Source organism: Cetorhinus maximus, chromosome 24, assembly GCF_964194155.1.
Source record: "Cetorhinus maximus chromosome 24, sCetMax3.hap1.1, whole genome shotgun sequence".
Classification (NCBI taxonomy): domain Eukaryota; kingdom Metazoa; phylum Chordata; class Chondrichthyes; order Lamniformes; family Cetorhinidae; genus Cetorhinus; species Cetorhinus maximus.
The window spans coordinates 25,272,842-25,289,622 of NC_135902.1; the positions used below are offsets into that span (position 1 = coordinate 25,272,842).

General features: G+C 39.4%; 1 protein-coding gene across 1 annotated transcript in view; it reads right to left on the reverse strand.

The window, feature by feature from the left end:
• Positions 1 to 9,714: 9,714 nt before the first annotated feature.
• narf (nuclear prelamin A recognition factor) overlaps positions 9,715 to 16,781 on the reverse strand; it is a 42,526-nt gene continuing 35,459 nt past the window's right edge. Inside the window, exons 9-12 of the mRNA XM_078570888.1 lie at positions 14,613 to 14,685; positions 14,355 to 14,492; positions 12,347 to 12,504; positions 9,715 to 10,139 (exon numbers count right to left, since the gene is read on the reverse strand). Coding sequence (XP_078427014.1) covers positions 9,898 to 10,139; positions 12,347 to 12,504; positions 14,355 to 14,492; positions 14,613 to 14,685 — 611 coding nt within the window. The 3' untranslated portion in view covers positions 9,715 to 9,897. The remainder of the gene's footprint in view (positions 10,140 to 12,346; positions 12,505 to 14,354; positions 14,493 to 14,612; positions 14,686 to 16,781) is intronic.

Genomic DNA, 16,781 nt, shown 5'->3' on the forward strand with positions numbered 1-16,781 from the left:
AGAGGAAAGGGTCCGTGGTATTCTTTTGTGGGCAGGAGAGAAAGAGTTAAATTTGTTTCATAGGTGGGAAATGAGTGGAGATAACAGGAAAAACCCAGACAAACCTTTTGAAAAATTCAGCACACATCTCCAGCCAAAATCAAATCATCAGATCTACAGATATGAATTCCTAGAGTTGAGGCAGGAATCAGGTGATAAAAGCAAAAAACTGCGGATGCTGGAAATCCAAAACAAAAATAAAAATACCTGTAAAAACTCAGGAGGTCTGGCAGCATCTGCGGAGAGGAACACAGTTAACGTTTTGAGTCTGTATGACTCTTCAACAGAACTAAAGAAAAATAGAAAAGAGGTGAAATATAAGCTGGTTTGGGGGGGGGTGGGGGGGTGGGACAAGTAGAGCTGGATTGAGGGCCAGTGATAGGTGGAGATAGCCAAAAGATGTCATAGACAAAAGGACAAAGAGGTGTTGATGGTGGTGATATTAGCTAAGAAATGTGCTAATAGGTGACATTAAGGGTAGAAAGCAAGACGAGCAAGGTACAGATAGCCCTAGTGGGGGTGGGGTGAGGGGAAGGGATTGAAATAGGCTAAAAGGTAGAGATAAAACAATGGATGGAAATACATTTAAAAATAATAAAAATAGGTGGGAAAAGAAGAATCTATATAAATTATTGGAAAAAAGGGGGATCGGAAAGGGTGGGGATGTAGGAGAGAGTTCATGATCTAAAGTTGTTGAACTCAATATTCAGTCCGGAAGGCTGTAAAGTGCCTGGTCGGCAGATGAGGTGCTGTTCCTCCAGTTTGCGTTGAGCTTCACTGGAACATTGCAGCAGGCCAAGGACGGACATGTGGGCATGAGAGCAGGGTGGAGTGTTGAAATGGCAAGCGACAGGGAGGTCTGGGTAATGCTTGCGGACAGACCGAAGGTGTTCCACAAAGCGGTCACCCAGTCTGCGTTTGGTCTCTTCAGTGTAGAGGAAACTGCATTGGGAGCAGCGAATGCAGTAGACTGAATTGAGGGAAGTGCAAGTGAAATGCTGCTTCACTTGAAAGGAGTGTTTGGGCCCTTGGACGGTGTGGAGTGGGGAAGTAAAGGGACAGGTAACCTTCTGCGGTTGCATGGGAAGGTGCCGTGGGAGGGGGTTGAGGTGTAGGGGGTGATGGAGGAGTGGACCAGGGTGTCCCGAAAGGAACGATCCCTGCGGAATGCTACCAAGGGGGTGAAGGGAAGATGTGTTTGGTGGTGGCATCATGCTGGAGTTGGCAGAAATGGTGGAGGATGATCCTTTGAATGCAGAGGCTGGTGGGGTGATAAGTGAGGACAAGGGGGACCCTATCTTGGTTCTGGGAGGGAGAGGAAGGTGTGAGGGTGGATGCGCAGGAGATGGGCCGGACACGGTTGAGTCTGTTTCAGTTTCTGTTTCTGTTTCAGGTGAGTCTGTTGACAATTTCATAAAAAGACTGGAAAACAGCCAAAAAATGTAAATTGAAGGACACAGACAAAAAGCTTCTAGATCAACTCATTTGGGATTCTGCAGACCCTGAAGTACAAAAGATTTAATTGGAAAGGACAAACTCACAATACATTGCCAGAGCACATGAAGCCATGTGTTGACAAAGGAAGACACTGACTATCCAAATGGCTAGCTTTTAGTTAAATCAAGAGAAAGGCAGCTGGGTTGATGGAGTGAAAAAGCAACAAAAAATACACAGCAGATAGAGAGAAAGATGTCCAAGAGCTGCGGGCGACCACATGTGTTCACAGCCAGAAGAGAATGTCCCACACATGGGTCAAAGATATGCAGAACTAAGAAAGTTATCAGAGAAAGAGCAACTGAGAATTAAAGGAAACCAAAACGTCCATACCTGGAAGATGACAATGAATTTGAGAATACAATAGGCATAGGAACCATACAACTGCATGAAATGGCTGGATGTGACGGTTTCCAGAGGGGAAAAAAATCTACACAACCATTCAGATCAGGAAAATGGCGAGCAATAAATCCATAACCATAAATCTGAAGCTTGATGCTGGAGCACAGAGTAACATCATCATACTCAGACTATACCAGAAAATTTGAAAGTAAATGGGTACCCAAGGAAATGCACCCTGAAACTGAGTAACAGTGCACTAAATGCATAAGGGAGAACTGAGATTTGGTAGCTAAGAACAACTCAAATCGGAGGGACACACAAAGGAAAAGATGTTAACTATATGTTCTATACCACTGAAACAGTTGGTCCAGCTATGCAGGAGTTGAACAGTTGCAAAGATCTCAGTAAACCAGAAAATGAAAGAGGCATTTATTGATGGTTGAAGGTGACCTTTGATCAGAAGCAAGGAGGATCTAGTACAAAAACACCCAGAGTGTTTTGATGAGATATTTGGATACTTTTAAGATTTTGAGTGTCACATCACTATTGATCCAGCGATGAAACGAGTGATTCATCTCCCATATAAAGTACCAATAGCACTAAAAAGGAAAGCTTGAAAAAGATCTCCAAGAGGTGGAAGAAAAGAAGGCGGGTGCCGGAGTCACGCAGCCTTCAGGTTGTGCAAATTCCTTTGTGCTGAGAAAGAAGCCAAATAGATGGATTAGAATATGCCTGGATCCCAAAGATCTTAATTAAGCATAAAGAGGAGGGAGGGAGAAAACAGTGAATCACCAACTGGTTAGCCTAACATCAGTAGTAGGGAAAATTCTAGGCTCTAGATTATAAAGGATGTGATAACTGGACACTTAGAAAATATCAACGGGATTAGACAAAGTCAGCATGGATTTATGAAAGAGAAATCATGTTTGACAAACCTACTGGAGTTTTTTTTAAGGACGTAACTAGCAGAATAGATATGGGAGAACCAGTGGATTTGATGTATTTGGATTTTCAGAAAGCTTTCGATAAAGTCCCACATAAGACATTAGTGTGTAAAATTAAAGCACATGGGATTGGGGGTAGTGATTTGGCATGGATCGAGAATTGATTAGCAGACAGGAAGCAGAGAGTAGGAATAAATGGGTCTTGTTCAGAGTGGCAGGCAGTGACTAGTGAGGTACCACAGGGATCAGTGCTTGGGCCCCAGCTATTCATAATATATATCAATGATTTGGTTGAGGGAACTAAATACAAGATTTCTAAGTTTGTTGACGACATGAAACTTGGTGGGAATCTGAGCGGTGAGGAGGGTGTTAAGAGGCTTCAAGGCAATTTAGACAGTTTGAGTGAGTGGGCAAATACATGGCAGATGCAGCATAACATGGATAAGTGTGAAGTTATTCACTTTGGTAACAAAAACAGAATGGCAGAGTATTATTTAAATGGTGATAGACTGGGAAATGTTGATGTACAAAAGGTCCTGGATGTCCTTGTACACCAATCACTGAAAGCAAGCATGCAGGTGCAGCAAGCAGTTAAGAAGGCAAATAGTATGTTGGCTTTCATTGCGAAAGGACTTGAATACAGAAGCAAAGATATCTTACTGTAGCTGTACAGGGCCTTGGTGAGACCTCACCTGAAATAGTGTGTGCAGTTTTGGTCTCCTTACCTAAGAAAGGATATACTTACCATACAGGGAATGTAGTAAAGGTTCACCAGACTGATTCCTGGGATGGCAGGATTGTCGTATGAGGAGAGATTGGGATGATTAGGCCTGCATTCACTGGAGTTTAGAAGAATGAGAGGGGATCTCATTGAAACATACAATTCTGACAGGGATGGACAAACTGGATGCAGGGATAATGTTTCCTCGAGGTGGGGGGATCTAGAACAAGTGTCACAGTCTCAGGATACGGGGTAGACCATTTAGATTGAGATGGAGAGAAACTTCTTCTCTCACGGGGTGATGAACCTATGGAATTCTCTACCACAGAAAGCTGTGGAGGCCAAGTGACTGATTATATTTAAGAAGGAAATAGATTTCTGGACTCTAAGCCAGGGAATTATAGGCCAGTGAGTCTCACGTCAGTGGTAGGGAAACTATTGGAGAAAGTTCTGAAGGAGAGTATCTATCTCCACTTGGAGAGGCAAGGTTTGATCAGGGATAGTCAGCATGGCTTTGTCAGAGGGAGGTCAGGCCTAACAAATTTGATTGAATTTTTTGAGGAGATGACAAGGTGTGTTGATGAGGGTAGTACAGTTGATGTAGTTTATATGGATTTCAGCAAAGCCTTTGACAAGGTTCCACATGGGAGGCTTATAAAGAAGGCAAATGCACATGGGATACAGGGTAATTTGATAAGGTGGATTCAAAATTGGCTTAGTTGTAGGAGGCAGTGGGTGATGACTCAGGATGCTTTAGTGACAGGAAGCCAGTGTCCAGTGGCATACCACAGGGATCTTTGCTGGGTCCCCTATTATTCGTCATTTATATAAACAACATAGATGACTATGTGGGGGTAGGATTATTAAGTTTGCGGATGACACAAAGATTGGCCGGGTGGTTAACATTGAGGTTGAGTGTCTTGGGCTACAGAAAGATATAGACTGGATGGTCAAATGGGCAGGTAAGTGGCAGACGGAATTTAACCCTGAAAAGTGAGGTGATACACTTTGGAAGGAGTAATTTGACAAGGAAGTATTCAATGAACGGCATGACACTAGGAAGTTCTGAGGAACAAAGGGACCTTGGTGTGTGTGTCTATAGATCTCTGAAGGCAGAGGGGCATGTTAGTGGGGTGGTGACAAAGACATATGGGACACTTGCCTTTATCAATCGAGGCATAGATTGCAAACATAGGGAGATCATGTTGGAGTTGTATAGAACCTTAATGAGGCCACAGCTGGAGTACTGTGTGCCGTTCTGGTCATAGGAGAGGAGTTTCAGCAAACTCAAAGTAGTTTGCAAGGAGGCAAGTCTGTCATACCACAACAGAAATAAACCTGTCCCTCTGCAATTGATGTTTCTACAAAAGAATTGGGAGCAGCCCTGGTACAAGAGGGAAAGCCAATAGCATTCCCATCCAAAGCTCTAACTTCAGTTGAGACCAGATATGCCAACATAGAAAGAGAGCTTTTGGCAGTCGTGTATGGATGTGAGGAGTTTCATTCATATCTCTATGGGAGAAAGTTCATAGTGGAGAGTGATCATCGTGCACTGGAGCAGATCTACAAGAAGAATCTGTGTAAATCACCAGCAAGAATAGAGAGGTTTCTCTTGAGGCCTTAGGATAATGATTTCACTCTGAAATACAAGACAGGAAGAGAAATAGTGCTAGCAGATGCCCTATCTTGGTTGTCACCACAGAAGAAACATGAGATATAAGATCTAGATATAAAAATCCATCATCTGGTGAATGTAACATCACCGAAACGGAGTCAAATTAGAGATAAGGGCAGCAAAGACAGAGTTACAGATGCTCTCTTAGCAAGTGATCCAAGGATGGCCTGATAAGATACAGCAAACACAACCAACAATACGGCAGTCCTGGTATATCAGAGATGACATCTCACTAGATGATGATGTTCTGTTAGCCAAATCTGGAATAACCCAAAACAATGCAGGAAGAACTTCTCCAGAAGATACATGATGGCCACATGGGAATAGAGAAGCTCAGACCCAGATCAGCTGTGTACTGAATTGGTATATATATAAAGACATCAAAAGAATATATCATTGTGACCAAAACAGGTAAGCAGATGAGAAGGAACAGAGTCCATATTCGACCAACACCTGAGCTGGCAAAGCAGAAAAGCTGATCAACAACATCAGCAATTTCACTAACTGCTCTCCTAATCAGCCATGTGGCTAGTTCACCCTTGCTTATATGTTTCATATATTGATGCTAGGCTTTTCAATGTATTACAGCACTAAACAATTAATTTATAATGTACATGGTAGAATGACCTTGCTATTTTGAAATTACACTCCAAAATAGCCACCCTGTTTATGCCAAAGAGGCATCAATTCAGTCATAGAAAATATTACGCACTACATGACCCTAAACATGGTTACCGCACAGAAGGCCATTCAGTCCATCATGTCTGTGCTAGCTCTCTGAAGGAATCAAATCAAATCCAGACTGAAAATGTTGATCAGTGAGCAGCTTTAAACAGAACCAAAAACATACATTTTATTCTTCATCAGTACAAACTGAAAACAAACAGTTTTTAAACAATGAACAAAGGGAATATGGAGGGAACACACAAATTGGAATCACTGTAAATTGCTCAGATGAAATTGTTGTTCACGTGTATCATGTATGGCTGAGCAAAGTGAACCAATGGTGCAACTGCAGCCTGGTGGTAACTTTCTGATTGTTTGTTAACTCCCCCAACTGATATTGGTAACTCAGCAAAATACCAGATGACAGATGCAACCTCACAGTCTAACCACGTGGCACCAGTAATTGGAGCTCTTGCATTTTGCAGTACACTAGTCCTTAATAAAGTTTTAGTGGCTTTAATTTCCTGAATTTAACTGTTAAGAAGTTCAAAAACAAAGTATGGCAGATGCTGCAAATCTGAGATAAAAATATACATTGTTGGCAATACTCAAAGTCAGGCGGCAACTGTGGAGAGAAAAGCAGAATTATGTTTCAGGCCTGTGACCTGTCCTGATGAAAACTCATGGAACTGAAACGTTAACTTGGTTTTTATCTCCACAGTTGCAGCCTGATCTGCTGAGTATTGCCAGCATTTTCTGTTACTGTTTAAAAAGTTCACTTTTGGAAGCCTTCTGCCATTCAAATCCATCTTCCAGAGACTAGGCTGTAACTTTTGCTTTGTGTTTATAATCCTACTCATTCTCCTTAAAGCAAAGATTCAGTTAGAGGTGGTTAACATTTCGAATAAACGGATAGAAAGAAATTATTTTGAGTGGCAAGGGGATTGGTAACCATAGGGCACAGAAGTAAGGTAATTGGCAAAAGATTCTAGGGGGGCAGATGCCTTTTTAAATAAATACTGCAAATTGTTTTGTTCTGGAATCCACTGTCAGTAAAAGTGATGGAAGGAAATTCAATATTTACTTTGAAGAAGACATACTTGCAGGGGCATGGGGAAAGAGCAGGGTCTGTGGGACTCATTGCATAGTCTTACAAAGACCTTACAAGCAGGCATGATGGGCTGAATGGTCTCCATCTGTGCTGTGTAATTCTATTTGCACACTGTAAAGTAAAACATTAATAGTCCAAATTCCTTAATTATTTCAGTTAATAGACATTTGCAGCTCTATCATAATATTATCACATGCTCATCAATTTTATCACTTGAATCAATAATCACTAAACAACCTTAGGCTTGAAAGGTGAGTCAGCCTGCTGGAGATTTTACAAAGTGATGTGTCTATCATTAGGATATTAGAGTGTTGTACACAATTTAAGATGTCCTGCTAACACAGAACTTTTGTGCTGTAAACCTGTCACCATTTTGAACTAAAGATCCTTACAGGAACTTGCCAGAAAGGCAAGTTTGAATTGGATTTGAATTGAATGTTGAAAATTCCAACACAGTGGCAGGCTTACTTGTCATTAACTACTTAAGACACTATCCTAATGATAAGACACATCACTTTGTCAAAGTTCCAGCAGGCTGAGACTAACCTTTCAAGGCTAAGGTTGTTTAGTAATTATTGATTCAAGTGGTAAAGTCAATGAGCATGTGATGATGTTATGATTGAGCTGCAAATTCTATTAACTGAAATAATTAAGGAATTTGGACTATGAATGTTTTACTTTACAGTGTACAAGTATCATTGCATGATACTCTCGAAAATCAACTGAAAGGAAATATCAGCGTGTTTTCTAAAGGAAGCGCAACAGAGACATTTCATACGAGACATTTGGAAGCACAGCCAATCCTCTGTGAAGGATAGGCAAATATGTATCACAGCATTTATGTTAAAGAAGGCAGAAACACCCATTTGTTTTTAAATTAATTTTTGTTTTATGTGAGGTTACTTATATCAGGCACATTAAAACAATGCTACTTCTCATTAAGTAATTATAAATGAGCAAAAAAACCCAAAAAATTATTTATTACCACGTGGTAGTAACACATGCACAAACTGCTGTTGAGCTTACCAAGAACTTCACAGTGTTCACAATCACATTTGACATGGGGTACATATGATTACAGCCCCAACAGTAATATCTAGCTTAAAGAATTGCGTCCGATATGTTAAGTGTCCGATTCAATTTCTTAACATTAGCACCAATATAAATTTCAAAGTTTTGATACTCAATTTAAAGGATAGAATGAGTTATTACATTGGGTCAACAAATGTTAATTCGTAGAATTATTACATTCATTACAATAGTATACATAGAATAAACTACAACATTGATTTCTTTTTGAGGGGATGTGGGGGGAGGGTGGACGGATAGATTTCTTATTTTTAACCAAGGGCTAAGTTATTTCACCTATAAATTAAAGATGACATCTTCATTAAAAGGTCAAAGAGGTTCTCTTCCTGGGTGGAATTAGCTGTGTACTCCAATATGAAAGACATGATTTGTTAAAGCTCAATGATTAAAACCGAATTGCAAAGCTGTCTACTTCTTCTAGTGTTTGTATAATCGTTCCTTCCCTCTGTTTCTCAGCTTCCCATTTTGCTTGTGTATAAAGTATTATTTCATCGTTATGCTAAGATGGTAGGTTATGCTAAGATGGTAGGTTATGGTAAGATGTTAATCGAAGAACTCACTGAAGATTTGTTTACCATAACCACCATGAGAGAGCACCAGCTTTGAGAAATAAGAGAACTTTCAAAAAGAATGCTCGAGGGAAACTGAATGTTTGAGCTGAAAAAAATGAAAGCGGATAATTGATCCTTTACAAAGACAAACTTCCTTCATTATACAATAGAAATTTCTATACTCAAAGCTGCTTAAACAAAATACCCTTTGTTTGAACCATTACACATTTCTGTACTATTTAAATTTTAAGTAAATGTATTCATTAGTTTAGCATGTAAAGTCCTAGTCTGTTTGGAGTATGCACCATTTGATAGCAGAGTTATGAGACTACATTCAATTAAGTCAGCAGACTATTGCTAGTAGAGTAATTGTTAAACTTCAGAAATGCATTTTTACAATTGACAGATTATAGAAAAGTCTATGACAGGAACCACGGACTGTTAAGTATGAAGTTTGCTTTAAAATGTTAAACAGTAGTACTAAAATTTCCAATAATTGGGCTATCCAGAATAGAGATGCATCAAACATAATACGGACTTAACATTTGAACAACAGATGTAGCCTTGTATGTTCTCAATCGTGAAGTGCTCCCTGTGTGCAAGAACAGGTGTATGCAAAGCAAGAGTAACAGAACTGCAGGTTTTCAATGGAGATTGCAAACAAATATTTTCTACATGCACCTTTCCCTTCATAATTTCAAGGTTAAGCATCAACTCAGTTCAGTTCTAGATAATTCGCTCCTCTCAAAACAATATATATATTATATATATATATACATATATATATATATACACACACACTCTATATATATATATATATATAATATATATAATCGTATAAATCTACAAGGTGTAGTTCTAGGGACGAGGAGGATCTGAAGAATATTCAAAGTACCATTTTTACATCGCTGAAGGACTTCACTTCTCCATCTGAGAACAAACAACTGAGTTTATGAATTAAGTTATGGCCTTGTTATGGCTATATTCATCTGGAAGCAAGCACAAAAAATGGAAACATTCATCAAGTGGCTTCGAAGACAAGCATATCTGTTAAAGATATCCGTGAAGAACAAAGTCCTGAATAATTACATAATTCAAGTCTATATTCCTTTCAATGACAAAACATTACATTTTAATATCTCAGTGGCTGAAGGTTTGTGGTTTAAATTGCACCATTGTTAATACAAAGAGTACCAATGTTCCCTGGGGAAATTGTGAATCCTTAATTGGGATTCCAAAAATCTTGTAGTCCAGCACCAGATGGCCTACCATTTGATGTCAATGCTATTTGACATCTCATTCAGTGCATGATACTTTCTGTGCAGGACCTCTTGAACTTTGGTGGAATTTCTTCCTTCTAACCATTCCTGATAAAGCGTTTGGACATGCATGTTGGCTTCTGGGAGTTGGACAGGCAGACTGGTGTACATTCCTTCCATTTGATGCAGCAAATCCTTATCCATTTTCCTATCTTCTGTCATTGCTTGACCTTTTCCATTGAGGCATCCTTTCAAATCAATCCAAAAAATAAATTTGTTTTAGCCATCATCAAAAGCGTGATTTTGATATTGTGAAAAAACACAGTTCAGCCAGAATCAACAAACGGGTTATAACATATGCATTATATGTCAATGAAATTTCTTCAACTTCAGCTCAACCTGCGTAATTACTTAGTTCACTTGGGCAGAAACATTTAATTTTTGGAATATTAGTTGTTCAGTAGTTTTGCACACAGAGTCAATATTAAATGCAACACAGAGGAAGAGGCAGTTAAAGAAAGGGAAAGAAAAAAGAAAAAATGCAGGGATAGGAAGCAAAGACAGGAAAACTTCCTCAGCTGGGATGAGTGTAAACCAGGCTGATGTACACTTCCACATGAGCCTAAGAAATTATGTGGTCAGTGATGTTGAGCTGACATTGGGCCTCCAGGCTGCATTGAGGAGAAATTTGTCTGAAAACAACCTAGAAGAGCACCTAGTTATTGCTCTTCTAGGTGGTTTTTAACTAGTTTAGGTTCAAACAACTAACGCCTTTCATCTTCATTATTCCTGTATGTGCTACGGCCAAACAGATTAACTTGCTGACACAAAGTGATTTCATATAGGAACTGCATTTAAAAAATACTGAACTAGTGTTGAATTTGGGACTAGCATTAATCTGATGGCCTTTTTTAAATCATAATAAATGTCTATCACAAGGCTACCTACAACTGTTATATGTTGACACTTTTTAAATTCAATTTTGCCACATATATGAGCTTTCAATGGGGCTTAAAGTGGAATGCTGCAGCTCACTCAATTTTTAACATATATTAGGTTGTACAGGCCTGGCATAAACTGTGGTTTTAAATTGCACTTTTAAAAAAATGGGGAATTGATGCTGAAGTAGCTTGGAATTAGGCACATATACAAAAAGACCATGGATGAAAAGCCAGCATTAAAATTAAATGCCACACAACAAGAAATGAACTTCATACCAGAATACAATAAAGCAAGATTTACAATAAAAATATTGGGAAGTACATTCACTTCATCCCCCTCTAAGCAGTTATGTTATATGAAGCAATAAATTCCCATTACATTCTACAGATAAAACATTGTATTGCCCTGAAATGTTCACATTAGAGATCTTGTACAACAGAAAATGAATGAAAACAATTAATAGTTGGAATACCCAGGTCTAGTAGAACTATTTTCAATGTAAAGAATTTTGTAATGGCTTCAAAACTAAACTATGCACCTTCGCATACCCGAAGCAATCTAAGTCAGCTAAACTGTCACAAACTATTTACTTGTTCAATGAAACAGACAACTATATTAACTGTAAATATTGATGCTGGCACATGACCCATGTGCCTATTTCACATATGAGCTTAGACAGTGAATGTTTGCAGGACATTCAATCATTGGGAAGATTAAGGGGTAAATCCAATCCTGCTCCTAATGTTCATAAGCAGTCCAGCAAGAATGACTGGATAGCAATTAGGAGCAGGGACCTTGGTCGATTTTCCCATCCCTAATCTAGAGAGGTTAGTGCTAAATCACAAACTCCTATCACTGTCCTGTCTGAAATCTAGCACGTCAAGTACCTACTGGCACGCTAAGTACCTACTGGGAAATCAGATCTGGGAACTTCTGAAATGCATTTCTGCTGTTACAAAAAGCAGTATTCGACTAAATTTTAACCTGGTAAATAATTTTTTTCAAACAAAATATATTAGCCAACAGCAGCAAAATCATCTACAAACTGTTCAGTTTAATTGGTGAGGACAGGTCTGTTACCAGTTTGTCATTTGATCATCTCTCTTTGTTCCTTCCTCCTTGGTCCATTATTAGAATATTCTGATGGATTATTCTTTGCATCAATGCTCTGCTTCATTGAAACATTTTATATTACTTAGAAGCTCCTTGTTATTTTTTTAAAAAACAAGCTTTCCTCAGAGGTGAAATGATTCAGGGAGGTGAAGAGCTTCCAGTGAGATAATCAATTTCTACGATTCTTTCTATTCATCAGCTTCACTCAGATTCTTCCCCAACCTCCCATCAATAAATTCCACAGCTGATAACCTTGAATAGCTGTGGAAGATAAATCATGTAGACTGTGATCATTCCTCAGCATTTAGCAACTTTTCCCAGGCAGGAAAAACAGGTTGAAAACTATTGACTACTGTCACCAAAATGTTATACTGAATGGCTGAAAGTAGAAATGCTTTACCTCCTGGACACGCAAGAACTTCAATGAAGTGATAAGGAAACTTTCCTTTCTTCAGTTTGTAAACCATATTTTGAATGTTCCTGAACCCATAGGTAGCTGCGAATCGTAAAACAATCTCACCATCTTTTTCCAAAGTAACTTCTTGAAAGTCTTTATTCCTAAACAGAAAAAAAGCAGAATAAAGTTTGGTAGTACAGAACTTAAATATTGTTAAAAAGAGAGACATGATGCTGAAGCTTTGTGCTTTGAACGCATCAGGACATACTCAAGAATGCCAAATTTCCAATGATCACAACATGATCTTCAGCAGAAAAGGGTGATGATTGGTTGGCAAAGTTGACTCTGATTGGCTGACACATTGCCATGGAGAAAGCAATGGCGATCTATTGGCTCCCCAAGCTCCTAGGTAGTTCAAAAAAAGGCACAAGGCTTGAATATATTCCTTCAACGTTTCGAGCCTCCATGGCCCTTCGGCAGAACTGCAGCATAGTTTCAACAAGGGAGAAATACTCCCTTGTTGAAACTATGCTGCAGTTCTGCCGAAGGGGCCATGGAGGCTCGAAACGTTGACTGATTTCTTCTCCGCCGATGCTGCCAGACTTGCTGAGTTTTTCCAGGTAATTCTGTTTTTGTTTTGTTTTGGATTTCCAGCATCCGCAGTAGCTTTTAGCTTTTTGTTTTTATATTTGAATATATGCCTTCTGTTTGCCCAGAACGGGTACCTGAGTATGAATGTATGTTGCTTCTAGCAAGTGTAATTGAGCCATTTTATGAGCTGAACTGATTACCTTAAATTGGTTGTCAGTGCAGCTGTCAGCTGTGGCTCAGTTCATAGCACACTCGCCTTTGAATCAGAGGGTTGTGGGTTCATGTCCCACTCCCGGAAACCAAGAACTGTGATTGTACTCAAAAGAGTTGCAATCTGTGACTGTTGATAACTCGAAAGAGTTTCAGCACACAATATTTTTCAACAAGTGCTGTTGCATCATGGAGTCACATCTAACAGCAGACATTTTGTTTTGGGTTTGACGAGCACGGGCTGGTTGAGTACGGTCTGTACTCTGACCGAAGGAACATGCTGTTGGATTCGATCAGCCGATCATTGGGACATACAGCCTATGTACCTGGCGTCACACCGGCACTGAAATTCGCACAATGTTGCTCAATTATGTGGTAGGCACACTTCTTTTTGGACTGATGGCAGCATCCTGTTAGTGGAAAATATCACTCGCGTAGCCATTGCATCGTAGCAGTGTGGAATGGCTTGCTTAACCCATTGTATAAATGTTTGAGATACCTTGCCTCTCTTCTCAACAATGAAGAAAGTCATTCAGTACTCAGGAGCTACCCTGCTCCACACAAGCAGGCTGAATAGCCCGGATTAGACAGATGTAAATTGTCTTGAAGTTAATAGGTTCAAATACAGCTCTCTGTTTATTACATCCATTGCTTCATATTCATCTTCTAATAGATGCTCCATGTTGTTTAAATGTTGTATTGTGTTTTTAAAGAGGGCCTTCGAGGAGAACTCATATGAGAAAATTTTCTAAATATGTGCTGGTGGCAAGAAGCCTCACTGCTGTTGGTGCAAAATATGAAAACATGGGCACACTGGAACATCATTTTCTGATGGGTATTAGCAGCAAGGTTTCTCATCACCATCATGTACTCAGAAATGTTCATCCTGTGGGTGTTTATACGGTCTTTTACCTCTGGAATACAGTCAAGAATAATTAGATGTCCTAAAGGAAAAGTGTTTGGGCAGTTTTACACCAATCCTAGTGAATACAAGTGCACAGTTCAAAGTCACCCAGTGTGGCAATGTCATTCAAAGGCATCATAAAGAACAGCTGAAATGAGAAGTGGAAACACTTACATTGGCAGGGGTTGATTTTCTCAGGTTTGATTACAGGAAACTTGACAAATTTGCTGAACCATTAAATAAAAGCAATCTGACACTTTCTGTATAATTGGCCATCTTAGAATGTTTGTAAACCTCTAAACGTACCTGAGTGTCTTGTAGGTGATTTCTTTGACCTCGATGTCAAAGATTTCTTTAGCAGCATACTTAAAAATGTGTTCTAGGAAGCCATCAGATCCTCTCCCATCATGCCTTGCAATACACACATCACCAATTTCTTCAAAGCTTCACCAGAAATAAAACATGAAAAAATGAACTAATAAAGAAGCTAATGTTTCTTTATTAATGTTTCTTTATTAATAAAGAACTATTATAGATAAACAAAATTAAAAATGGAGATCTTACATGTTGTCTAAAGCTGCTGGCTCCACACTTGTCAACAGGAGACCTTTTTGTTCCATCATCTGCATTATTTCACCTGGAACAATATTGAGGTACATTGAAGTATTTTTGAAGTGCATTTAAACATTTTGAAGGATAAAGCACATGCCAAAAAAAGCAGCTTGACAAAGCATGCCAATTCCTACCTCACAATAAAAAGCAGCTTTACTGGTTTGTAAGCATAATAAAAAAAAATCTGTCTGAAACTTAAAACTATTTCCCCCCAACTTGAAAATGGCATTTGTTGTCCTTTAAGCTACATTTCGTCTCCATCACATCTTCTGTTACAATTAACTTGCTAAAAATATCCCAAACACAGGCAACGGTTTGTGTCACTCGAACAGCTGATTGAGTCATATGCAAATTTTACTTCCTTATTTCTATTCTGTATTTCAAAATGAAGAGCTGTAAGTTACTCCAAAATGTAGCCATATTTTGACAAGGGTCCACATGGCAGACTGGTTAAAAATTAAAAGCCCATGGGATCCAGTTCAACATAGAAAGCTGGATAAAAAATTGGCTCAGTGGCAGGAAACAAAGGGTAATTGTTGATAGGAGCTTTTGCGATTGGAAGACTGTTTCCAGTGGGGTTCCACAGGGCTCAGTACTAGGTCCCCTGCTTTTTGTGGTATATATTAGTGATGTGGACATAAATATAGGGGGAATGATCAAGAAGTCTGCAGACGACACAAAAATTGGCCGCTTGGTTGTGAATGAGGAGGATAGATGTAGACTGCAGGAAGATATCAATGGACTGGTCAGATGGGAAGAAAAGTGGCAAATAGAATTCAACCCAGAGAAATGAGAGGTGGTGCATGTGGGGAGGTCAATCATGGCGAAGGAATACACAATAGATGAGATGATACTGAGAGATGTAGAGGAAGTGAGGGACCTTGGAGCAAACGTCCACAGGTCCCTGAAGGTAGCAGGACAGGCTGATAAGGTGATTAAGAAGCATATGGAATCCTTTCCTTTATTAGTCAAAGCATAGAATATAAGAGCAGGGAAGTTTTGCTGGAACCATATAAAACATAAGTTAGGCCACAACTTGAGTACTCTACGCAGTTCTGGTCACTTCATTACAGGAAGTATGTAATTGCACTAGAGAGGGTACAGAGGAGGTTTATAAGGATGTTGCCAGGAATGGAAAAGTGCAGCTCTGAGGAAAGATTGGATAGGCTGGAGTTGTTCTTGAAATAGATGAGGCTGAGGGGAGATTTGATTGAGATGTACAAAATTGTGAGGGGCCTAGATAGACTGGAAAGGAAGGGCCTATTTACCTTAGGAGATAGATCAGTGACTAGGGGACATAGACTTAAGGTGATTGGTAGAGGGATTAGAGGGGAGATGAAGAAAGATCTTTTCACCCAGTGGTAGAGGTCTGCAAATTACTGCCTGAAAGGGTGGTAGAGGCAGAAACCCTCAACTCATTTAAAAAGGCACCTGGATATGCACCTTAAGTACTGTAACTTGCAGGGCTACGGACCAACCGCCAGACAGTGGGATTAGGCTGGGTGGCTCATTTTTTCAGCTGGCACAGACACGATGGGCCGAATGGCCTCCTTCTGTGCCGTAAGCTTTCTATGATTCTAAGCAATCATCACAATTACTATAGTAGTGAACATCTAAAGATTTTGTGAATATTTAAAGGAATTTACCTGTACTCTTTCATTTCTGTCTTCTGTTGCCATTGGAAAACATAATACAATTCTATGATGCCTCCTGTTTCTTGCTCTGACTTCATACAAAATTTCTATCAGCCCTAGACTGACTCCCACCCAACTTTCCAGCTGGAGGTGCTGTTAATTCCCATTTGACTAGCCACTTAAATTCCTGTTGCCCAAGGCTCGAGTCCCTACTTGAACTTGCAACAGTTTCTGCCTTCTATGGTACTTACTGACACACCCCATCACCCAATTGTGCTCTTAATACCAACTATGGCCTTCGACATAAACTATCTTCACTGTCAAAAAAAATGTTTCTTAAATCAAATATTTATCAATCTTCTTTTATGGCAAAGGCTTCAAGCTCATTGTTTCTCAATATTCCGCAAAATCTATTCACCATTTCTCTTTCTAAAATTGCACATAATAAACCAGCACTATACCTTATAGATCAAATCTCTAAATTCTC